The 26,791-nt window shown below is 39.3% G+C and overlaps 2 protein-coding genes across 5 annotated transcripts in view; both read right to left on the bottom strand.

Moving 5' to 3' along the window:
* Positions 1-552: 552 nt before the first annotated feature.
* inka2 (inka box actin regulator 2) lies at positions 553-15,653 on the bottom strand. Of its 2 annotated transcripts, none has more exons than XM_044174301.1 (2): positions 14,721-15,653; positions 553-3,770 (listed from the first exon to the last, which is right to left on the bottom strand). In XM_044174301.1, the coding sequence occupies exons 1-2, from the start codon at positions 14,790-14,792 to the stop codon at positions 2,517-2,519; spliced, it is 1,326 nt and encodes a 441-aa protein (XP_044030236.1). In that variant the 5' UTR covers positions 14,793-15,653; the 3' UTR covers positions 553-2,516. The 2 variants fall into 2 exon arrangements, with proteins under 2 accessions (XP_044030236.1, XP_044030243.1); XM_044174308.1 differs by lacking the exon at positions 14,721-15,653 and adding an exon at positions 5,020-5,144.
* Positions 15,654-21,680: 6,027 nt separating this feature from the next.
* LOC122886984 (potassium voltage-gated channel subfamily D member 3-like) overlaps positions 21,681-26,791 on the bottom strand; it is a 129,674-nt gene continuing 124,563 nt past the window's right edge. For all 3 annotated transcript variants that reach the window (XM_044219784.1, XM_044219789.1, XM_044219780.1), the window contains 2 exons: positions 26,317-26,561; positions 21,681-25,363 (listed from right to left, as the gene is read on the bottom strand). In XM_044219784.1, coding sequence (XP_044075719.1) covers positions 25,126-25,363; positions 26,317-26,561 — 483 coding nt within the window. In that variant the 3' untranslated portion in view covers positions 21,681-25,125. The remainder of the gene's footprint in view (positions 25,364-26,316; positions 26,562-26,791) is intronic.

Genomic DNA, 26,791 nt, shown 5'->3' with positions numbered 1-26,791 from the left:
GTCAAATGGTGCTTGTGTGGGATATACTGTAGGCAGGGCTGGGTAATAACTAACAGTGGAGGTGTATTGTGATTTTTTCGTGTTTGCTTGAATTCAGCAGACCAAATAAAGTTGCCAGTATATTAGGTACACCTAGCTAAAATTAATGCAGTCTAATACAACAATCCAGCAATAAATCCTCCCTTTGTGGAGGTTATAATGTTCAGTTTTTGTTGAAACTGAGAGGTGTTGATTCAACTGTATGATCATTTAGGAAGATGTAGTTTATGGTGCTGTTGAACTTTATTGTGTTATACACAGAGGTGTTTCTATTATTTTGTCCACCCCATCAATGAGGGTAGGCTAAATAATAGAAACAACTTGGTGTAAAGATTCCAAGCTAATTTTAATTACGCTAACAATATGAGTTGATGGATAAGTATTGCAAAAATATTTTTATTTATATCGTGATATTGATTTCAACCTTCTTGCCCAGCCATATTTATCAGTTCCACAAACCAACAAAGTAACAGATTAACCAATTGATACACAAGAGTCAAGACACAAGTAACATTTCTTTCTGAAAACAGATTTAATTTACAAAGAGTCAGTGACAGTTTTACAGTGCACATGACACAGAATCACTACTGAAGATTCGCAGAACTCTGATGAAAAATATCAACAACAGTGCTGAAAATTACACTTAGACAACTGTAAATAGGAAGAAATAAATGTTACATTTACATACACATACTGTGTGATATGACCCTCTGAATGTGCAGTATGCATTGACCTGAATACTGAGACATCACCATATGGATCAACTGGCCAAGACACTCAAAAGACCTAAGGCCTAATCCCTGCTGGCTAAATTGATTGGTCTGGGATCCCTTTTAAAACTGAGTGAAATTAACGTTTTTTCCATAACAATAAGAAGTTAGTGTATCAGATTGTCCTTGCATAACAGTGGTCCTCTATAAAAACAAAGTATTTCGAGTCAGCGCGGGCAGTATCCTTTGTAATCCTGAGGGACTCCTGACATTTATGTGAATTTGTGAAGGAAGCTGTAGTTTGTTTTTAACTGTTATGAATCTGCTTGAAATGAAAAACACTGAAACAGTTTATTATGATACAAGAGAATAGATAGGTCAAAGATTAGCTGATCAGTTTGTAGTTTAAATACAAGTGTGGTGTTGTTGTTTACATGTTGAACTGTAATATTACTGTGACATATTTATCTGTGCAGAATAATGAAAACCATGCGATGGGATATTACAGTAAATGTTCATTATTGCTGCTGTTTGGTTGATGGCAAATATGTACAATGTTCTGTACATTTAACTTGATTCTGTCTGATAGAGATTACGGGTCTTTACCTCCATCTCAACTGTCTCATCACTGTCACAGCCCTGTAATGTATTTCCCTGTGTGTGTATGTGTGTATATACAGTATGACACCATCATCATAATTCAGTTCATCCACAAAAATTTGGGATTAAATGAGCCCGTTATGCATCTTCTTCGAGCCTGTGGCGAACAAGCTTTACATAACGACCGGGTACCAGATGGCAGTCAGTCAGTCAGTCAGTACCGGCTGTGCCATCTTTACCCCCTCCTCTCTCTGCATAACAACCCAGGAGGGCTAACAGTTGACTCAACACGTGCCATGTCCACACAGCAGAGAAATAAAATGACTATTTCTAACATGACAGCAAGCAAAACCATTGCTGATTACGAGGGACAAATCTTAAAGTTTATGTGCAATCTTTAAACTAGTCATGCACTGTATTGCTGTGATGTCTTTCTAGGCAAGATGAGATGAGGAAAGACTTATCTAAAATGTGTTTTAAACCCATTTAAATGCGCCAGTGTCTCATATTTTACTCCTGTGTAACATTCATTCCCTGAGCAAGGTGAATGAGACTGATGGGTTCAGTTAAACCTGAGTTTCCAAGGCGTCAAGGCCTGTTGGAAACAAGAGGAAGCTTATGACTGTGTTTAGTGGCAGTGCGTTCAGTTACAGCTGTTTGTAGCATCACTTATAAAAACAGTAACCATGCAATCCAACAGTTGGTGTTTCTTTTCATAGATTCAAAGAAGTGAGATATATAAGAGTATGTCCTGTAGCACAGAAGTGAAAAAGTCTTTTTATAAAGATCTGTGATGATGGTGACATTCTGAGAAAGATGTCCATTTCAAAGTACCATCTTTTAAGACATTTAGAGAATCCAGTCATACGTGCACACACACATAAGAAGAAATTTGAACAATACAAAACTTGCAGCATCTGTCTGACACTCTCCAGCACACACTCGCACACCCATACACACACAGCAAACAAGGTTTAGGTTTTAGGATTGTCAGACAAAATGTTGCCCTGATAATCTCGCTGTGGGTGTGAAGTTCATCGGTTCATTTTTGGAAGATAACTATGTCCAAGCATCTCATTCAGTCATTCATTCATCCCCCTCCAGCACAGCCAAAATCCCCCAGCACCTGTCACTCACTCAGTCGCCGGCAGTCTGTTGGCCTCACTGTCAGACCCACACAGCTGTGTTGTAGTCAAACAAGGGCTGCATTTTCTCCAGACCAGTCTCTGGCTGTCTCTTGTCTAAATAAATCCCAGCAAATGGCTGCTGGTGGACCTGGGGGAAGTGGTGTTGGTGGTTCCTCTCTGCTTCAGCTAGATGTGGACACGGCCTGCCTTTGCCCTGCTGTCCGTTTGCCCAGAACGGCAGGTAAAAGCTGCCTTTTGAACTTTTAGGAACCTGTTTCTTCGGCCTTTTGAAGAGGTCGCCCTCCGGCAGCTCAGGAGCCATCCAGCCAGGCCTCTCCTTGAGCAGCTTGTCCCTGTCGGGCCGGACGCTGCGCAGGAACTTCTTGAAGATGTTTGTTGTTAACGAGAACTTCCTGCAGATCTCCTGTGAGCGGCTGAGGCGGAGAGGGTGAGCTGGGGTGTCTGGTCTGTCCACCCCTCCATCCGCTGTCGTCTCCTCTCTGCTCTTCCTCCTCTCCTCTTCTTCCCCCTCTTCCCTCTCCACCTCGGGCAGGTCCAGCCAGTTGCCCACGAGGTCGGCAAAGACGTTGTCACCAAGCACTAAGGGCTGACGGTTGCGACTGCGGTTCATGAGTGAAGAAGTCCAGTCGCTGCCGTCGTCTGTACTGTCCTGGGAGTAGTCACTGTCCAATGAAGGGCCCTCTCTGGAAAGGCTGTACAGGATCCCAGGCAGGTCCACCACCTGAGCACGACTGGGAGCCTGTGGATGAGGGTAAGGCTCCGGTGGAGGGTTTCCCACCATTGGTCCGTAGAAATCCACCTGTGGGGCGGCATATCCTGACCACCTCTTGGGTATAGACTCAAGGTCATTCTCGCTTCTCACGCTTCGTGCACTTCTTTCACTTCTCTCGCTCTCACTCTCAAGGCTGGATGCCGAGGAAGATGAGGTTCCCAGGCTGCTTCTGTTTCGAGATGGGCTCCTGTCATCTCGGCTGAAGGTGTTTCTGCTCTCCAGAGATGGCCTTGGACTTGGCATTGGACTCTTGCTGGGCTCCTCAGGCATGGTTTGGCTAAAGCAGGACCCGCGATCCTTGCTTGAGGTTGAAGCCGCTGTAGCTGATGCTTCAGGAGGAGCAGGCGGAGCAGGATGTGGGAGTCCTCGGTTAATGGGCTGACCTGAAATATCAAGGTTTTCTAGCGCTGTCTGAACCTGAAGAAGCTTGAGTTCCTGGAGGGCTCCCATCATTGAATTCATCTGAGCGTGGAGGCCATCTCCGGCTTCTTTCATAGACACCTGCAGGGAGACAGAGAGCAATAGAGAGATGACAAAAAGAAACAAAAAACTAAAATGTCCAGTTTGGCTTGACAACTTAAGACCTTGTGGAGGTAATCAATTAAATTATTTGACTCCTCTGCCTCCTGCAGGACCCATCTCATCCATCAAAGACTGATTTCCTGACTGCCCCCCCCTCTTGTTCATCATTTATCTCAGCACCAGCACAAATCCAATCGCACACCATCAACTGGCAGTATCAAAGCAATTGAATACATGTATTAATGAATAAAAATCACAGTAATGGTCCTGCTTTTTTGTATCTGTGTCAGTTAGACTCTTCTCTTGTGTGTTTCAGGCTGTGCACCTTGTTTAATTATGGGTCATGTGACCTAGTTTTGGATAACAGGCCAGGGTCCCATATGGCCGGCGTACGAGACAGGATCCAACCCATGACAGCTGTAAAACAGACTAGCTTGCCATTTTTTCTCAGTTTTCTTCTCTTTCTATCTCTGTTTTTCTTTTTGGATCCATCCATTTACTTTATTCCATATTTGCTCCCTCCTCCAAGCTCTTTGTCTTCACTCTTACTTCCCTCTGTGCGGCAGTAATCATAGACTCAGCTTTTATCCTCGTCCTCCTCTCTCTTTCTGCTTTCATCTGTTTAAGAGCCTGTGTCATGTGACCTGGACTAACCGTCTTCTCCTGAAGGCAGACAGAAAGCCCAGAGGCAGCATCATGACCTGTGCCTTAACTTGTAGGCTTGAATCATCTCATACCTTGACACGGACTTGAATCATTCTCTAAATCATTCTCTTAATAAAACAACAGGTTTATCTTCATTTAAGAACATGCTCACATTGGCAAAGGTAGCACGTGATTGATGAGTAAACCTGCCAGGAACCCTCCATTTAAAAAAAAAAACATCTCTGGGAAGACGAGCGAAAGCATGCGAGGAATTTTGAAAGTCTGTGAGAAAATGTTAGTTAGAAACATCTAAAGCACACCTACAGTAGACAACACTGATCAACAATTATTAGAAACCAAGCTGTTTGTCAGGATCGGTCCGTTGAACCGCAACAACATAGATAACTGTCAACTAAACATAAATGCAGTTTATTGCACATAAAACAGGCCTCTATCATTAGAACAAAGAGCTGCTTTTAAATGAAATATCCTCTAAAAAAGAAAAACAAGAACTTGCAGAACTCAGGGCTCATTCTATAAAACAAATATTATAAATCTTTAGAAATCAAAACCCACACCTTACCTTCTATAAACCTTCACAAAGCAGGAGGTATAGATATCCCTGTCTGTCTCTCTGTTGTTGTTAGTCTACACCTCTTCCAGCCTGTCACTGTCTCTCACCTTTCAAACAGATCAGTCTGACGGCCCCTATATGTATCTCTCTCCACTGGGGGGGCACCGCTGGGTGTGACAGCCAATCAGGGCTGCTCGTCTAGACTATAACCCCCAAACGGTGGGGGGGGGGGTCACTCAGGCGGAAACGGACTGACAATGAGAGAGCAAGCGGGGAGACAGCAAGTGAGAGGGATGGTGAGAGTCAGCCGGATGAGTAGGGGTTGTGTGATGGGGAGGGATCCCTCGCCATATGTTTAGATGTCGAAGAGAAAACTGTTGATGGATTTAATTATGGATGACACCATACGAACACAGGAGGGGGGTTATAGATGGGAGAAAGAGGGGTTGGTTGTAGGTCTAACAACACAGGCTGTGATACTTAATCTTTGGGGAGCAGTGATTGTGTTGATCCCCGGGTGGGAAAAGTAGCTGTGTAGGACAACTGACAGCACAACATCATAAGCAAAGCAACCTATAAGCACCGTGAGAGAAGGAAATGTTCCAGAATGTGGGTTTTGTGGGAAAACAGACAAATGTAATAGATAACAAAAATTCTTGGGCTACATTTAGATAAAAAAAAATGTATTCTAGCCATGAGAAAACAATTTTCCAAAAAAATCAGTAAAAGCAAGCAATACCTACAGTATGTACCTTATGATGTTAGCCCCCCAATATTTTTAACTTGTATTGAATTCTGAAGTGAAATGTTGACTTTTCTTAGGCTCTGGGAATGGTAATGTCAGTTTGTCGGTCGGCCGGTCCACCACTGAATAACTATAGAAATTCATGGACCCTCGAGGATGAAGCTTTACTGACTTTGGTGATCCCCGGACATTTCCTTTAGCGCTACAATGAGGTTGACATTTATGGTTTTTGGTGAAATGTCTCAACAACCATTTGATGGAGCGCCATGAAATTTGGTACAGACCCCAAATGTCCCCTTGAGAATGAATGGTAATCACTTAATCGCTGAAGTTTTCATCAAGCACCATCATCAGGTCAGAAGATTAATTTGTCCGATACTTTGGTTTATGACCAAACTTGCTAAACTAATAACAATCTCATCAGCCTCAGCTGTACTTTGTGTTTAGTGCTAATTAACAAATGTTGCTTACATACAAAACTAAAATGGTGAACATAGTTAACATCATACCTGCTAAAAATCAGTTAGGCACAGCAGTACTTTGAGCTAAATGCTAACATCAGCATGCTAATATACTCACAATCGCAATGTTAAGTACAACTTCACAGAGCTGCTAGCTTGGCTGTGGACTCTTAGTCTTGTTTTCTAAAATAAATCAATAAAATTTGACTTTGCAAAACTTTTTAGAACAGTGACACTTTCTTATATACTAGGGCCACAACTAATGATTAATTTTATAAATAATTAGATTATTCTGCCAATTATTTTGATTTTGATTAATCATTTAATCTATAAAAGAAAATTGCAATCCCCATCACAATTTCTCAGAACCCAAAGTGATGTCTACAAATTCTTTTTTGTCTGATCAGCAGTCTAAAACCAAAGATATTCTCTTTGCAATTATATAAAGCAGAGAAAAGCAGGGAATATTTAAATTTTAGAAGCTGTTACCAGAGAATGATTGGCATTCCTGCTTGATAAATTAACTGATCATCAGAATTGTTATTGATTCATTTTCGGTTAACCGACTAATCAATTCAGCATTATATACTCAATTCCATTTCACATGGTCTGTACCTTGACATTTATCCAATATAATAATGCACCATTAACATTAAACCTAATCACCATCACTAACATATGGCTGAGTAGGTGCACAGGGGCGTGAATAGCCTTCAAGATCAGATAATAAGCCTATCAATGCACATGCTGGAAACAAAACCCACTGAGCTTCCCGTTGGCTTGCTAAATTAGGCAGCGAAGGTATGTGTAATTAGCACAATCAGGTTGTCTCTTGTCTTTGTGCCTTCCACATATGGCTGACTTCATTAGCTGTAATTGCCTGTGTCCCGGGAGAGGCTGGGAAAGAGTGCATAATTACGGTTTACTTTCCTCCACATCAAAGGTCAACAAGTCTGAAGACAAGATGACGTGCAGAGTTATGCATTGTTGTTATATCTTCAGAGGCGGACATGTGGCTTCAGTGAAGTTTATGCAGGGATCAGCTGAGGGATTACCGCACTCTGAGCTGCTGCTGAAATCTGGACCACTTAAATGTATTAAATCTGTTTTTGAAATATTATCTCCTAAGCAGACTATTCTCATGCAGTCTAAAAGGGCCACACCTGTTTGCACATGCTAACCAAAACACCTTAATTTAACTCTCACATGCAACTTTTCCATTATCCCCAAAATACAGGCGTTCCCACTGGTTATTTAAAACACACTGAGTTGTTTACTGGCATTTCTATTCTAAGGCAACATTAATAATTCATATTGTGCCCTGGGGAACAAACAGAGGAACAGTAGTAAACTAAACCCTATTATTCCACCTTTACCATGCCAACTAACTCCGGGCACTCCACCTCTGCCATTTCAAGGCTGAACTATGTGGCCCAAATATGTCAGCCTTTTCAGCTTTCATTCTGGCGTCTGCTCAGGATGCTAAAAGTGACTTTACAATAATGCCCCGTGGCAGTTTCTAGTTTAAACACAGATGCTGTTCATCCTGAGATGTCTCACTTTTACAAAATGTGAATCAGCTCAGGGCCTCGTTAGTACGACGACACAGAGGATGCAGACCTGACAGAACCTACACAAGCACCTTCAGGTCTTACCCAGAAAAAAATGATGAGGAAAAAAATGTCAGTCTAATCTAATTTAATAAGAGAGCTGGGGTGAAATTGGGGCTGCAGGGAATTGCTGTACTGCCCAGAAACATTGGCATCATTAATTCATCATTCATTCTTGTGAAGTTTAGTTAAATCATCTTTTTGAACTAAAGCCTACAAACAATTTCAGCCATTTAATCCATCAAGCGTGTATTTCTATAAAAAGATCACTTTAAAAAAGCAAGCCAAGTGAAAATCTGCTGAATGAATGAATGAAAGAAGGACAAACAGGGGCTGTCCAGATTCTCCACCTTCATCCCCCACCACTTCTTCTTTGGCAGCAGTGACGCCAGCCAACCAGACATAATTGCCAATTAAGTGCTGGATGCTTCAAAGTTTAAGAACAATGATTGGCAGTCTTGAATTAATGTTGAATGGTAGCATATTAAAAAGTTCTTTCCATTTTAATTTTAAAAAATCAGTTGATTGGTGATTCTTTATTTTATATTCTCACGTCAAGATACATCTACTGTGAAGATGCATCCAGAAACCATTCAGTATGCATGCAAGTGAATTAAATACCACAAAGTATAAATAAATCAATGCTCTTCCTCAGCTGTCTGTTGAGATCGAGCTCTCCGCCTTCATTGCAGCCTTGATATTACCTCCTTCAGTTATGGAGGGAAAAATAAATCCACTGTGCAAACACACTGAGCTCACACATCCGCACATGTCCAGACGTGCCTCGCTTGAATGAAGTCTGTGTCTCTTTTAAGGCATGTATGTGTGTGCTTGCATGTTGTGTTCACTGATATACATTAACTGGGTTATTAGGTGAGAAAAAAATCAAAAACAAACCGCTGCTCGAATTCTGGCTACGAAATACAGGCAATTCACTGTTGTTGTTTATTTGTTATTGGCTGGAGGAGGAGGAAACAGTGAGGCCAAGGTTATCGGACCCAAAAGGTCTTCCTGTTTAGAAGGAGCTGGCCAGCAGCAGCAGCTAACGTACTCCTCCCTCCCTCCACCTCCACCCCTAATTAAAAATGAATAGTGGGCTGTGTGGGTCAAGGACAGGAATGGGGTCTCTGTCCGGGGAATACAGAGAGGGTCTCTGTGACTGAACTGCCGGACACGCCACAGACCGCTGTGGACAGCACCCGAGGTCGCGATCAAGAGTGCAATAAAGCTGTGGAGCATTTACTGAAAGAAATAAATTACTGTGCACACGGCAATGAATGACTCTTTGACGAAAAAGGTTATATGGTGACTCTGTTTGGTCCGAATGTCCTCTGGGTCACGTTCAGGAGAAGAAGAATAAGTGTGAATCACGTTCAGCAAAATAGTATGGGGCACAAATACCTCTTCAGTGATGTTATGACATAAGTGTAGACGTCCACATATTTAACCCAAATGTTCTACTTGTAATGTCTCATCATATAATAAGTCCTCACATAAGGTAGGACTTTAAAGGGTTGGTTCACCTAAATTACAACAACAACAAAAAAAAATTCTCACGCGGTCTCTAGCCTGACAGATATTGTTGGTTTTATTTGCCCACATTTTGAGATATTCATCTCTCAGATTTCTACCTCCACCCCAGTACCACCAAGAAATATTACAGCACCTGTCATCTGTGCAAATGCCTAAATACAATGTCTATGTTGAACTTACAAAGTCCTTCAGTGGCTGTGTGCATTACTGTGTGACAACAAAATGTCAGACACGGAGGCTGATATACTGTTTCATTCCAGGAGTCAACGTTGGTTTCTTTTAACTGTGACCATGATCGTTCCATAACGATGTTTTTTTATATCCCAAACCTCAGTCTGTCCCTTATGTTAGCCAAGTACTTATTTTAACCAAAACTATGACCTTTTCCTAACCTTAACTGAGTATTTTTTCCTAAACATACTGGGGTTGAGCGGGTTGGCATCAAATCCAAGAATGCTTTATATAGGTCATTTTTAAAGGAAAGAAATTACATATTTTGTCATTAATTTTGGAGGACTTGTTGGATAATCTATAGACCTCACTGTGAACACTTCTCATTGGAACTACTTTCTACCAAAAAAATAGGTCCTGTAAAAACTCCTGACAGTGAGTTCTGTGGGTTATCCAGAGCAATGGGAACACTGTTTTGTGGAAAGAGATGATGCTCATGCATTTCTAAAGCGTAACTTCAACTCCAGTGCTGTGAGCACCACAAAGGACATTGCATTCACCGCCGTTGTATTGGCGTAGCAGCAGAAATCTCAGAGACAGATATCCCAAAACAAAACCCAAACTATTGGCAAGAGGTAAGTGAAAATGCAGAATTGGGTGAGCTGTCCCTTTAAAACAGAATCTCTTTAAACCAAATCTATCACTGCTTCTATGACCTACTGCCCAGCAAAGACTCCCTGACGGCCTTTTCAGAGATGGGAGGTGGTTTAATAGCTTGTTTCCTGCTAGAGCTCATTTACGGCATCACAAAAACAATGCTGCTGTGGGAAACGCAGGATGATTAGGATCCATATCATCATCTTTGGCAGATGATATTTGGAGACAGTCTGGGACCCAATCTGTTGTCTTCCTGGCTGAAAATCTTCACTGGAAGCAATATTTGTTAGCTAGATGCTTGATAGCGCAGCAGTTGACGTCAGCACCTTGTGTGTGGGCAGTGAAAGTGCACGGCCAATTCTCCAGCCCACAGTTGTAACATCAAGTGTGACGTTAATATTGCAGAGACTCCAGATCCTTCCCCCGTCTTAGTCTAACATCAAAAGCAGTGTAAATCTAAAGAAGCATTTCCTGATGAAAATGCATGTGATTGCGGTAAGCTTTCATAATAAGTGGCTTGATTTTTGTGCAGCATTACGAGCATTTGAAAGCTCATTGAGTTCAGTGATTTATTGGGAGTGAATGGGCCTCCATAGGCCTTAATGCATTATATTATCAAACCCATAGTAATGTGTTATGTATCCACTGTACTGTACATGTCATCTTAATGTACTTATGTACTGTAGAGCATATTGGAAATTTGAAGTTTGTACTGTATGCAGGTGCTGAGTTATTAATCCAATGGGAGTAAATGGGCCTCCAAAGACTTTAAAACTGCACTCATTAATGTTTCGTATTAACAGTGGATGAAATGATTACATTTAATGTGAAAGGGGTTGCTCGTATTGATGAACCCACAGAGAATTATCACCCAAATCTGCAGTTTCCTTCAACTCTACAGAGCGTTTTAGCATCTTTCAGCTTAATGTTTTGGTTTTATGTCCCACAAAATTACTGTTTAGTTTACATTCACCATTCTTATTGATTGTTTCCAGCCATGGCAAGCAGCTGATTTTAGAAAAAAAGCTCTGATAAACTCACTGTACGCTACCTGCCCAGCACCACACAGCAGACAGACTAAGTTAACGACTAGCTGGTGAACATAGCGTAGCATTTAGCAGCTGAAGAGCAGATATTTTTCTCAGGAGTTGGTGTAGACCAAATACAGAGCTAAAGGAGAGTGAATATTGGTATTATATTTATCAGGTATCCAGAAACACGACTCAAAATAAATGCTAATGTTGTTCTGTCTGCTAGATGTGTAAATAGGCACCTGTACGAAAACAAGTTCAACACAAAAACTTTATATGGTGATAACTTGTCAATGTTGTCAACTTGTCCTGCAAGTGGCCAAGAAAACAGTTATTGCTGCTTTAATGCCCTATACAACACATCTTCCATTTTGGTAGCAGAACCATTCCAAAAATCCAATTTCTTTTGGCCAAAGACAAAGCAATAATGTAAGACAAAATGTAATTTGAAGGCCCCAAAGACACAACAACATGAGAGAGCAAAATATTGACCTAAATCTCAGTGAGAGAAGTACCCATGAGAAATACTCCACATATTTTTGTTCAAATGAAAGCAAACAGAGGAGAGGAGAGACACAATTAGATCTTAGACCAGCGGGGTCACGTGTGTGGTTACAGCAGCAGCATAATTAACCGCTTAACTGTCTCTTAAAATAATAAATCCTTAATGTCTTCAGCAGCGATTTCCATTCTGTGAACCATGATAAAGCCGGTTATGTGTCCCATAATGATAACAGGCTTTGTAAAAGGCTAGCGGCTCCATTTCAAACACAATGATCACCCATGCAAAACCCTGCAGCTGCCCCCAAGAGCTGGGCCTATTTTAGCCGAAGGGAAGGAAGGGCAGGTTGGAGAATAGGAGCCATGAGGGAGGCACCAAACAAACAATCTTAAAGTTAAACCACTACACTGCTTTGTGTTGTGTACAGTTTTCTGATCCCACACCCTAAAGGTAACAAAAAACATGCTACTTTGAGGCACACAAACTTTTGAGAATACACTGTAGGTTTGGCACTTGTGTGAATTTTTCTCAGATTTCATGATCTCATGCTTGCTGGCTTTGCTGTTGAATTCCAAGGTGACAGTCATGTTTGAAAATGCGCCTCAGGTGTGAGAGGGATAAAGGAGTATGATGCATATGAAATCAGTTTCAGCAGTGATGACATCAAAAGGTTTGACTTATGCTTTAATGTCTGAAATGCTGGTGTTAAGCAGGTGTGAACCCTACATTTAGACAAGATGACTCAAAGGCACGTCATCGTTTGTATCTTCGACTCAGGCAGGAAGGGCTTATGTTGTTTTTTTTTTTTTTTTACAACTCTTTGTCTGTATGAATAATGAGTCATGCATGAACTTAAAAATATTTCATTGTTACCATTATATCCTCAGGATTTCTATGGAGCCTTGCAGTGCTTTTAAAAGGAACAAATGGATGGTAACAGCATGTTGACAAACTCTGTTTTCAGTCACACACGTAGAAAGATGAAAAACGATGATACATTCCTGACTTGAAAATGAATCTGCCTGGTTTGAGTTTTAGCGTCACTGGTGTGTTGGAGGTGGTCAGCCGTTAGGAGAAATAGCCCCAGACCTTGTCAGGTGAAGGGTCAAATGTTCAAGCGTGACCTGACACTACCCCACACAGACTGACCCCCCGACCCCTGACACAGTGGTTACACCTTCGTATGACACTCGTCGTCTTTTAGAGCTGACAGTGCATTGGGTTTCAGGGTGTCTAGTGTGGAGCGTTGATTTCACAGTTTTAATTTATGACTTTTACACAGGCTTTGAAAGCCATGCCAAGCTACATCACTCTCCACTCATTAGGGCAAGGTTTGGGCAAAATAACAACTCCTTTCAAACTGAAAACAGCTAACGTAAACACGATGTCATGTGAATAATTAAGTGAAATGAAATGGCAATTCAGTCTGATTATCAGGCTCCTTGAAACTTACTTGAGTTGTGCAAGTCGTTAAGTCTGCATTAATCATTCTCAAAGTTACATGTTTGTGGCATGGATAATGTAGTGCAGCCAAATCAATCTGCACTTAAGTTGCATTATCACAATAATGTAACTTTGAAATAATATTGAAAAACTACTTGACTCGGCATCGCAGGTGGACGTTGGTTGTTAGATGTTTGTGATCTCTATATTGCAGATGGAGCTGGTTTACCACTCTCCAGTGAGCACTGGGTGAAAATCCGTCACAGTGGAAAGAAAAGTGACAACCTTGGCATAGACGCTCCTTGTTTTCTGAACAACAGATTGCATCCCACATGGTCCTGTGCAGGGGGAGGCTGCCTTGGCTTTTCAACCGGCATCTGCTCTCTGTTCTCCTGTTTGATCCCCAGCATGGCATGACACTTTTTCTATTATGTTACCAAAACTGCGATATGGCAGCTATAACACAACATGTCCTCCTGGCATCGACGTCTACTCTTCTAAAATCTCAAGTGCCACTTCACAGACGTGTGGCTAATTTGGAGAAGCGAATCAAGAAGTCAGAGAGCTGATCATGTTGCAAAACATGCAGGCCATGCAAAGCTTTTCTGCGGGCCAGTGGCTGGATAGAAAGAAAAAAAATCTGTGTCCGCTTTGAAGATGATTCCAAATGAAATCTGTGCCAGTTAAGGCTCCTTTGAAAATGGGTCTACAGTGTGTCACTGCCAAATGATTTGGGTGTGAGGGTGCAGCTTACACATTTAGTTTTTAACATTTCAAAGACAGGAGCAAGAGATAGCACTCTAAATTCGCCACCATCAAACAAATGTGTTTATTAGGAGAGAGGAGTCGAACATATTAAATAAGGGAGACTGACAAGTTAATTTAGGGGATAATAATGTGATGAAAGCATGACCTCACAGCAGTCTGTTGTAGGGCTGCAACTAACCATTATTATCTTTTATGTTGATTAATCAATTCTTCGTTTTTTTCCTACAAGCAGGAACCAACAAATTATTGGCATTTCTGCTTTAAAAGTAAATCAAACTATTGTTTGACAATCAAAGCAGTTGCCAAATAATCTTCTGTCAGTCAACTACTCTATTAATCGACTAATCGTTTCAGCTCTAGTCTATTGCAACACTTGATTAAATCTACTACAAAAGATCAAAATACTGTGAATCTGACAACTATTTAGTTTAGGAACCATCAGGACCTCCTTAGGAGAAGAGGAAAAACTGTCTTGAGCTCATTAAGCTTAAAACATCTGTCCCAGATGGGTGGAGGAGGAGTATATGTACACATGCCTCTGATGTGCTCAAAGCTTTAAGCCTACACAGATTAATGTGATTTAAAAAATACACATACACCCCCAACTGAAGCTAAAAACTAGAATATGAGAGAATTTTAATATTTTCTTTTTAGGTTTTTGTTTGCGCGCCCAAAAGCGTGCCAATTTGCACATCAGACATGCTACATGTTTAAAATGTACATTAAAAAAGTAGAAAAACATCCTTCAGTGCTGACTGCAATAGTATAAGTACTGTAGATGCAACATACCAGTTCTTGCTTCAGTCGTCTCAGACACGCATCCATGTTTTTGCATTCTGGTTTGGAGAGCTGTTGTTCCATTTTTGGAAACACAAGAATTTCAGATGAAACGCTTCGCCGGTCGAAGCAGCTCGAGCATGACTATGAAAGCTTCCTCCTGGGCAGGGAAATTAAAACAACGCTCTCGTGGAGAGCAGAAAACAATTTGCAACTGGAGATGCGCAAATCCTGCTGAGGAATGCGCGCACGGATTAAAAAAACAACTCCTGTTGATGAAAATGCGTTTACTCCAAAAAAAAAAAAAAAATGATAACGAGGTCCTTCTTGTGGCTGCATCCAGAGACTCAGTCCGCGTGTGTGTGTGTCTCTGCGGCCGCTGCTTGGCTCATGTCAGCCTGCTGCGTGTTGCTCTGCCGTTTTTCCCCTTCTGCTATTTTCCCATTCAAGAGGAGCGCTTACGTTGCCCATCCAATTTCCTCCAATCAGTGAGCCTCTCAGGACATCTCATTCAAACCAGGATAAAACGGGGATCCGTCTTTCTTAGTTGTCCACAGCAGCTTGTAATCATTTCACAGAGATATGAAGAGAAAGACTAAACCATCTGGAAGTATTTGAATCAAGGCTGAAGGATCAGACAGTTGGTTCTACTGAATGTAAATATCTCTATTCCATAACACTGACTGAGTAGATTCTGCAGCCACTGTTGCAGCGCATTGAACGGAAGGAGGAAGTTTTAAGGAGGATGTGTCTAAAAGAAACCATATGTGTCACGAAACAGCCATAGGGACAGTTTCCTGGCCACCTTCACTGCGCTCAGAGAGGAAACACCTGAGCCACAGACTTTTGTTGCCTGACCCAGATATAATACTTTATTAGCAAGGGAAGGAAGAAGTTGCACATACAAGGAACCCAATCTGGAAGTTGTTTATCACTCCCTCCCTCACAGTATATATTTGACATTTCTGAAAGGTTGCACATGCAGTATATAAAACATTCACTGCACCTTCTCCAATCTGAAGATGAGGTCTGTTTCATCTTGAAATGACTGTGTTGCTGCAAGGAAAAGGAAGGAAGAACATTTCGGGGAAACTATTTAAATAATCAAAACAACTACAATGTTTAAAAAATGTAATCTATTCTATTGTGTTCTCGATATGTCCCTAGCTTGACCCAACAGGGTGCCAAACTGCCATTCTTTTTTGCTACTGGCTGAAATGTTGCTGTAGTTTGGCTGAGCATTGAATGTTTGGATTGTTTTTCAGATTGGTAATTTGTTTAGTTTTTGATTGGATAGTTCCTGATTTGAGTCAATTTTAAAAGTAACTATTTCAAAAGATACCCAGCTCTATAGTGCAGAACATGGATGAGGGAGACTATAATGTGCAGTCCATGGGGTTGCATATAATGCATCACATACATGATAAAGTTCATCCAGTTCCTCCCTGTCCAGTGAAGATCTTTAGCTTACAGTCAGGAAACTTGGTGCCCTCTGACCTGCTTCTGTCATCTGGAAGTTTAATATCAGGCCTGATATTGGTGATTCATCCCAGATGGGCGGACGAACGCCAAGAGAGAAAGAGAAGGATGTAGATTTAACCCAGATCCCAAAAGCGATGAAACAGGGAAACTGAATGAATCGTCTTAGCATAACTTAGTTTAGAGGAAGAGCTTTAACTGACTTGTGTGTTTTTATTCTGTTACCCTTCATAAATATTCAAAGTGCTGATTATTTAATAGAGTCCTATGCTGTGTTCATACAGCAGATTTATAACTGTTTCTGTTTGTTCAGTGTCATTTTGACTGCAGCTTAAGAACGTCTATCATGGCTATGTTTGTTTCATTAATAATAAAGAGAAGCTTTTCAGATACAGTAAGTGATCCTTCCCACTCTTTGCCTTCATACTTTGAGCTTCTTTAACCCACAAATAAGAGCCATCAAAATGTGTATATCTAGTCTTTCTTGCCAAATGCAATTAGAATATTGAATGCATAGCCTTGCATCTAGCCCTTCACCTGCATCCAGCCCTTCGTCCCTTTTATTGTTTACTGTATTTATGTTTTGTAAATCATGTTTTGTTGACACTGTGTTGCTGCTGTTTGTCCTAATCATTTGTATTGTCAGTTATGTCTTATTGTTTTAATGCTGTGTGGTGAAAACAATTGTCCACAATGTAGAATGAACTAACTAACTAACTAACTAACTAACTAACTAACTAACTAACTAACTAACTAAGCAAGTAACTAAGCAAGTAACTAAGATGTTACTAAGTAACTAAAAAGTTACTAGGTAACTAAAAGTGACTAAATAAATAAGTTACTAAGTAACTAAGTATACTATGTTCATGCTGTTTGTCCCCATCAGTTGTCTTGTATTTTCAGTTATATCTTATTGTTTTAAAGGCTGTGTGGTAGACAATTTTCCACAATGTGGACCTAACTAACTAACTAACTAACTGACCAAGTAAATAATGAACTAACTAAACACATGAAATACAACAGCACAATGGGCTGACAATAATAAGGCAGACAGTTGTTTTCATCATTGAATAATTTGTTGATTGTTTCAACAAATTAAGTAGTAACTAAGTAAATTCTTCACTAAGTAAATAAGTACATTTTCATCTTCGATTCATTCGATTGATTGTTTGAGCAACTTTTTTGCCAGTAAAATGTCAGAAAATAGTGAAAAAATGCCCATCACAAATGTCAGAGCCCAAGACGATGTCTTCAAATTGCTTTTTTTTGTTAAACCAACAGTCCACAACCCAAAGATATTAAATGAAAGCAGCAAATCCTAATTTTTGAGAAGCCGACCAAAAATGGGGTATTTTTGCCCAATAAATAACTTAAACTAGTATTCAGCTATAAAAATAGTTTCCAGTTAATTTTCTGTTGATTGACTATTGTTTCAGCACTAACTGAAAGGTGGACAGAATCACAAATTCATCCACAATTTCTCTCAAAACAAAACATGCAGAAATGAAATGTATTGGTGGCAGACATAAATGTATCTCATAGGTTTAAATCAGCCCGTTTGAGTGTGAAGATGCTGTACTCTATATATTTATCAGTCAAGAGTGAGATGATGACACGTGGGTCTATTGAACGTTCAGCTGGCTGCTTCAGGATTCGGAACAATTTCCTCCCAAATGTGACCCCAACCTGCAGCTGCTTCTCCTGCATGTGTCCACTTCCTCCCAGCTGTCAGCACAAACAGATACTGGATCAGGAAGTGTCTCCTCAGATCACTCAGCACTGAAACACATGCAGCACATTGTCGAACTATACATCACTGCAGACAGAAAGTATTATCATCCTTTATGTGACTCAGTGAGTGTTATGACTTGTTTGGTTATCCTCACATTTCTTGTGTTCAGGCCAAAAATGAATCAAACCACCAAGTAAAGACAAAACATAACTGTCCTTGCAATGAAACCGCTCTGTATGATATTATGACTTGTGCTGCAGTGTTTTGGTTGTGAACAGAAACTGCTACAGATCCCTGCTGTCTGGGCAAAATAACAGAAGAGATTAAATCTAAAATATGAAGCTGAAATGTGTTGCAGGTCTGATTTTGGTTTGTTCCTCTCTGACAATAATGTGCACAACTAGTGTGCACTATGCAGGACTAGTCAACCTTGTTTAAAGTTCATCTAAATTATGCATCAGGTCTATTAATGGCCTTACTGTACATGTGAGAGTAGTTATCTCCTTGTGTTATGACGCTTCTCTGTACTGTAGTAGTAAGAATAACTGAATGAGATGAACTGCTTTCATGTTTCAGATTTAAAAGAAACAAGACCAGGTATTGTGATGATGCAATGTCTGCCAGTTAATGTAATACTTGTCATTCCCAAAACTGTTAAATATGTGTAGCCCAGTGGTAAATTCGGGTATTATGTGGTTGTATGGGTGCTACATATGTAAATATGTAAAACCACATCAGTGTCCTGAACTGTCAGGTAACGTATTTATACTATCCTGTTACATAAACCAGCAGCTGTTACTTCACACAAGGAGACTGATAAAAGATATGATAATGGGAAGAATAACTCAATAACTTGAGTTATGACTTTATTACTCAGTATTTGTTGTCATATAATCTGTCAAACACATTAGATTCCTTATGAGGTGGCATTTGGTTAGGGATAAAGTATGTATATGTAACCGGTTCTTACAGTTGTTTTATATCATAGTCATTACGAGAGTTGATAAGTTGAACAGCAGAAAGTTAATTGGAAACATGTCGGTGATCGATTAATCGTTTATGTAATTTTTGAAGCTAAAATGCCAAAAATTCACTGGTTCCAGCTCCTCAAATGTGAGAATTTGCTGGTTTTCTTGGAGTCTTCTATGTTAGTAAATTGAATCTCTTTGGGTTTTTGACTGTTGGTCAGACAAAAAACATCTGAAGACATCATCATCGGATCTGAGAATCTAAGAATGGGTATTTAAAATTTTTTTTTTGGACAATTTATAAACCTATTAATCAAATCAATATATAGCAATTAATCAAGAAAATAATTGGCAGATTAACGGAAATTATGATTACTTGCAGCTCTTTTCATTGCATTTCATTGCAATTTTAGAAGGTATTATGTTATCTAGCAATGATTACGAGGAAGGAAGAAAGGAAGGAAGGAAAGAAGGAAAAGCGACATTGCTGTTGAGTTTTTCAAATGTTTTTTTTTTGGCGCTTTGAGCACCACAAGCCGAGTGCCATGTAGTCCCATTATATTAAAAAAATACAGACATCACTACGGACAATCCAAAACTCTGCAACTCACACCAAAACAATCTAGATGGATAAAGAGCACTACAGGTAAGAGGAAAAATATGTATTTTTGATTTTGGGGTGAACTGTCCTCTTCAATAGTCTGGGTCTACCAAAGATGTTAGTACACTGCCACCTAAAGGTCAGGATGTGTCACCACAGGACTTTAATTACAGTTAAAGTTAAAAGTAGCTTTGCCTTAGGTTTAAGATGCTGACCATGAACTGCAATGTCTCTGGTTTAAATCAGCAGTTGGTGAACATGGGGAAATAAGGATTTTATGGTGGCTTCGTTTTGTAATATATTTTCACATGTAGTGGCCAAGAGACAGTATTAGCAACGTCTAGAAGTTCAGAGATAAAGATCATAGAGTATATCCTAATTTTCAAAAGTACTGCATAATACTAAAATAGCAAATAAGCAAACATTCAAAACGATCTTATTGTATTTTATGCTCTGCTGGAATCAGTTTTCCAGTAATGAAGCTGATTTGTGTAGCAGTTGGACGTATGTTTTTTTTTCAATCTCCAGACTGTGTTAGTCATAGTCTGTTTGAGTCATCCAGTCCTTCTGTGGAAAGGCATCAGCCAGACAACCACTAATGACGGGTAATAAGCTGTGGAAGCTCGTCAGAGTCACTTATGTGGCTGGGAGTGAGCTGACAGTGAAACACCTGGTTAAATACATGAAAGTGGTATTTAAGAGGTGTGTCAGAAACATAACTTCCCTTGGAAATTGTGCATCATATTATGTTACAGTATTTAGATGTTGTTTTTGCTTGGAGTTTGTCGAGTTCTCCATCTTTACCTCATTTTGTGGCTACAGGATTTTGTTTCAAATTGAAGGTAATCAAAAGTTAGGATTGTTTTCTGAGTAGCAAGGAGTTAAGTCAGAGTGAAGTTCACTATATTAACCTTTGTAAGTGTAAGGCGAAATATGATGAGTGCACTCTACATTTGTCATTAATCACTGAAATATGACAAATGGAGTGAGAAATATCTTTCTCAAAATTGTATTTCCGTTATTAAAAACATGACAAACGTACGTATGTGTTAGTAAAGTTGAAACAGGTCATTATAAACTTGTGACATAGAATCTATACATAACCTTGTTTTCTTGGAGAGAAAGGGAAAATGTAATGTATAACATAAATTAAAAGTTAAAAACAGCAGGTGCTGAAATATTATATTTTAAATTCCACTCAGAATTATTATTTTATAATCTGAAGCTCCCTCTTAAAGCTCTAAATGTTACTCTTGACATTATGTTCAAATGTGATGAATTATAAATGTATGTAAATAACAATTGTTGTCTTGAAAAAGTACCATTCCAACCTTATTTAGACACATTGGTGTTAGATGTAACCACTGAACAACTCCCTTGTTGAACTAAATGCTTGATTAGTTAGATCTTTAAATTCAGTAATGATCATAAAATCCTCAATACTTGTATAGAAAATGTGTTTAGTTAATAGTGTCCTGTACATTCACCAAAAGATAAATTGCGTGTTATGCTGCCATCTAGAGGCACATATATCATTTTGACTGTGTAATACTTTGAAGGGTGTAACTTTTTATTGGCTGGTTCCTAAAATAATATTTTTCAGGACATGTAAAGCAAATATATAGCAATTTTAGATTGTCTACTGTTCCTCCAAGATTTGTGGACTTTTAATGCAGAGGTTCAACACCCTGAAATGTTTTTTTAAATTTTTTGGAGCATGAATTTCAATAAGAAGCATACATGGAGCTGTGTTTAAGTTCTAAGCAGCAAATCAGTAATGTCACTTTCCAAGTTGACAACTAGACCAAGTTTTTACGCAGCGTTGTAAAAAGAAAGAAAGATAGTGAGAATAATCTGGATTTTAAAAAAAATGGCATGGATACTGTTCTCTTCTAAAAGTACATTGAATTTTATATGGACATTTTAAAGCTGCTTTTTCACCCAGCTGACTATTGATGTTTTGTTTATTTATAGGGGACAGACAGTACACATTAATCAACAGTGACATTTAACAACATTAATGTAAATGTGGCAGGGTTAGCTCAACAGCTAATTTGTACCCGTAGCCCCGACAGTAAAACTCAGTTTTGAACTGTGTTGAATTATTAAAAAAAAAAAACATGACTGAAACTGAAGATAAATATATATTTCAAATATTTTCACGTTGGTGACAGGACCGAGAAGAAGGATGACACTTGATTGTTGTGGCAGATTTTAATTTTCATCTGACACTTCATAGTTGTTATAACAAATAAACTGACAGAATACTGTAAACACAGCAAACAGACAGAAAAGCTCAGTTCAAAAGGATAAAAAGATAAGAAACAAACACAAACACAAACAGCGATGCCAAGACTTTTAAAAAAGTGACCCCCACAATACCTTTTGAAGTCAAGTCCATCAAATGACAACAAGTAATCATCCTACAGTAGTCACACTGGTGTGAGAGAAGTGCTTTCTGTTGTTGAAGCATGATGGTGATCTATGATACTGCAAAAAGCCCTAATGTGAAGATACTGTATCCGTGGTGACCAAGATCCAAGTTATGAGCACCACGACTGAGCGGACACTTGTTATTTTCAGCATTAACAGTGAGAAGAAAAATTATCTAAAGGGTTTGTAATTTTTTATATAGCAGCATAAAGAACATGACAAAATACAGAAATGCAACACAAAGTATACCAATACAGCAAAAAACAAAGTCACTTGGTACTTTATGATTGATAAACACGTGGAGTTGAACCATAGTTTCCACTTTAGCAGGACAAACCAAAAGACAAATAAACATTGTTTTTTTTATACAGATAACCAATAACACACTTGGCAAGTAGTCACAAACCGTTCCAAACACCAGGCGTCTATCACCTTCAAATGAGCAACATTGTGCAGCAGGTAGGTATATAAATAATATATTAATGCAGGAGTAAGGCCATAAACCAGACCATTCATTTTTAATTCATTTTCAATCATTTTGTTTCAATGTCAGAATGCATCTTTGCTGCCATCTTGTGACCATTTTTGATATTATTTAGTCGAGATTTTCACGATGGAACTGCTTATTAATAGCAAGTTCTTAAGCTTCAGAGTTCATTATTGACCTTAGAAATGGTTTTGACAGAAAAATCCCAACTCAAGGTCCACTTAAAGGTGCAATGTGTAAGAATTGCTAGATTTTAGCCACCTGTCAAATTCATTCTCCAAACAAATAGGGGGCAGCATATCACCAGAGCTGGTTAGCATGCTAACTTCACTAGATATCTCTGCAACACGATACAAAGACGTCTTAGACATGATGTCAGAACTGTTATATCTTCACATTCTGTTGATCATTTTTGTTTGTTAATGTTTTAAACTAATATTCTTACACATTGCACCTATAATGCCTGTTGCTTAAGCTTTCAACCATATCACATGGTCTTCATCAGCAGATGGAGTTTGCTCAGTTGTCATAGAGATGGATCTGTTGACAGGCAAGCTCTGTTGCTGTTATGTTTTCATCCACAGCACTTTTAATCCATGTGTTATCCATGTTGACTTAAGCTAATTTTATGCATGTCAACAGATTTGTTTCCATGACAACTGAGCAAACTCTAATCCGCTGATGAAAGACTGTGTGATACGGTTGAAAATTCTGGAAAAGCTAGCAAGAGGACCTAGAGTTGGGATTATTCTGTCAAACTAGCGAATTCCTCTGTATTCTCATTTACTTGCTTGTGTACACATGTAACGTTCTTTACAAATGTAAATTTAAAGTTTTAAAATACATTTTAAACTTGTGTTTGACTGTCAGAAACTGTCATAATTAAACGCATTTTTAACTTACAGTGCCACCTCATGAACACACTGTAGTCAGCTGTGAAATAACAAGACACAAAATGGTACAACTGAAGGCAACCAACTTGGGCATTTGTTTTTCTGCTTTGTAAGAATGTATCCAAAGAAAAAAGACAAGAGTGACTGGATGCCCAAAACCATTTTTATATTTGCATATTTTACCCCTGTTCTAGCTATTTTAAAACTCTAAAAAGCTACATTAAAACCTGGTTATTTGTAGTTTCAGTTTGAAAAAGCTGTATTGAACATGAACTGGCCCCATTGCTGTAATGTTGGCTGTTTAAAATTACAGTGGAGCTAAAATGCCCACTCATGCTCATGATGAATACACACATCATCATTTTCTATTTTATTTTCCTTCTCAGCCTATGACACTCGGAGATTGGCGATTGGAGGCAGCATAACAGTTGCAGCTTTTAATTATTCCACAGGACAAAAAGCACCAATCAGATTTATATAAACAGGATAATTTACTCATACAGTAAAAATACTGTATGCATTTAATTATTTTAAGGGATAAGGCTGGAAATATGTTTTTCTATATTTTTCTTATGGTCAACAAATCCCATGAAAATTTGTATTTTTCTGTGTGGCCAAAGCCTGATATAATGTAGCTTATTCCTATGAACTATAGAGCTCCATTAAAAACACATCAATGAGCTACACAGTTCAGTGCAGGATGTTCTTTCATTGCAGCGATCGGGGACACCGTATTATTTTCCCATGTACATTGTCCTGCTCCTGTCACTTGCACTCTAAATACGTATTCATCCGCAGCTGAAAATAGTCCCAAACAAATGCACTAGGAACTGCAGTGCCAAGGTGTTTGAGGAAATGACTGAGCCTTTTTTCAAAATGAAACATTTTTGTGACGCCTTTTTAAAATTAGTGTCTTCAGTAGGAACAAATAGGCTTGGGTCTGAGTGCCACAGAGAAGTCAGCTGAGGGTTTTGACGAATCACTGCTTTGTCTCACCTCAGTATGAAAACCTATAACGTCACGAAGACAGTGTCAGGTCAATCTCAGGTAGTCAGAAATTTAAACATGAAGTTACTAAAAAGCACAGTATGGTTTGAGTCTTTGACACGATGAATAGAAAAAATTTTCCAACAAATAACAAAAACACTCTTTTCAGTCTCAGACACATCAAACTCACATTTTAGTGAAACGATATTTGCAGCATCGGGTGCTGTGACTTTTCAAACGATGCTGTAAAGAAAACTAAAACTGTTTTCAATTGTTTTTCATTTTTTCCTCAAAATACTTAAGACAAACAACACATAACACAAGACCAATCAAATTTAAGTAAACACAGTCAACACTTTTCTTCACCTTTCTTCAAACACATTTAAAGTCAACAAAATATCGTTTTCACTATTTCACTGTGAATTCACTTTAAATTTACTGTGAATTTGTGGACGGCATCTGCTGATGTACGGGTCTGCTAATTTGCACGTCTTTCAATCTTTTCCACAGTACTTGCTGTAAAACATCTGTACTGCTGTTAGAAACTATTAGAAATGCAGTGATTCTGTCAGTATCTACAGTGCATACACGACATGACGAGTGCGTGATTCTCGGTTCACATATCTACAGTCCTCTACCTCAGTAAAGTCTCCACATCATCTGTCTTCTCTAAAACACCAACTGATGGAGAACAGCGCTCTTCCTGTTGACCCTGTGAGACGGACACGGTGCGTCCATAAAGGTAGTGTAACCTGCTTCGCCTCCTCCTCCTCTTCTTCTTCCTCTTCCTCCTTTCTTTCCTCCTGCTGAGCTGAGTTACATCCATCAGCCAAGGAGTCACAGAGCAGAGACTTTGACGATGTTAATGCCAGCTGAACTTGCTGTGGTCTGGATGCTTGGAGTTGCAGGGTGACCTGCGGGTGGGGGCGGCCTCCTCTGCGGGGACCCGTGGAGGCCATCGCCATCAGGGGTCAAAGCCGGGGGCGCTGGGAGGCTGATGATTGCTGTAGTGATCCGGCCGCCTTTGCAGTTGATCCTGCTACTGTTATCGGTTTTCAGGTTAAGGTTTGAACGACTAGAGAAAGAGAAAAATAGAGAGGGAGAAAGAGAGAGAGACTATGTATAATTATGTAATGTACATCTACCCAGACTATATGCAGAGTCAGTGAACACAGCATTTTGTTGAAAAAAGCTGTAAAAAAAGCCACAACAAAATCTTGACTTCACGTAATGTTTGAGATAATACTGTCTTCAAGATGAAGTACATAAAAGGCATATTTTCCCCCCATTATATTCCATGAACACATCAAATTTGAGCCATTTACAAATAAATAATTAAAAGCCTTGCAGGACCACATTAACAAATATTCTGGACATTTCCTCTATTGCTGCATTTTAAGCAGCCTAGACATCCACTGATACCTCCTATATGATATTAAAGTAAATCACTCTGCATGTAATTTTCTAATCTATTACTGTTTGTTGTAGTTATTAATTAACTAATCAATAACTGTTATTATTAACCAAGTAAATAGGTAAATTTTTATAAGTTAACATTTAAAAAGTTAATAATTTTCATTTATGCAAGATCAGGCAACATATTATTAGCTAATAAATCTAATTTAATTTGAAAATTAAGAGAGAGACAAACTCAAAATATTAACAGATTATATTGTACTATGTTCCTACAGTCCCCTCTAGTGACTGTTCTGGATATTACACACTTTTTAAAACCTATTTTAAAGGGCCAGTTCATCCAAATTACTAAAGACATTTTTCTTACTAGTACTTATTAGTACTTTTACTTAAGTAAAGAATCTGAATACTTCCCCCACCACTGCTTTACACCACTCAGAGCAAGTGAGAAAATGTGTCTTTTTATAATTTGGGTGAACTGACTCTTTAAATGAAAATATTGTGGGCAGCTAAATTGTAAATCATTTTATTCTCACAAAGCAGAATTCAGCAAACAACCTGGATACCAAGCCTCTGATGCTGCTGTGTATCTCTGCTATCCTTTAGTTTTACCTGACGGTGTGTGACGGTGGGTCACCACACTGTATGTGGATGGCACTGAGCTCCTGCAGGGGGCCCTGGTGTGTGGAGGGCAGGCTGGTGTTGGGCAGAGGAGTTTTTCTCTTTACCCTGCAGCCACAGCAGGTACCCACAGAGCTGTCGTGGCTGGATATAGAGGGGCTGCGTGATGGGTAGGTCTGTAGCGTTGTTTCTAAACAGTTCTGCTCGTACATCTGTTCGTCCACAAACTCATGAGCCTGGAGAGAAGAAACAGGATGGTGGCTTAAACACACTGGGAGGGACTGGTGCAGAGAGAGGAAAACAGAATGTGGAGTAAATAAAAGACAGACTCATGCGACTTGATGCCTTGAGTGATATCATTTCTAATTTTACAAATAAATAAACCAAGGAAAGATAATTAATGCTGATTATAATAATAAACTAATAGTAAAACTATCATTCACAAACTCACGCACATGGCCCATTT

Source organism: Siniperca chuatsi, linkage group LG2 (genome assembly GCF_020085105.1).
Source record: "Siniperca chuatsi isolate FFG_IHB_CAS linkage group LG2, ASM2008510v1, whole genome shotgun sequence".
In the NCBI taxonomy this organism is placed as follows: Eukaryota; Metazoa; Chordata; class Actinopteri; order Centrarchiformes; family Sinipercidae; genus Siniperca; species Siniperca chuatsi.
Note: the sequence above shows the minus strand (reverse complement) of the source record. Positions and strands in the feature narration are given on the sequence as shown.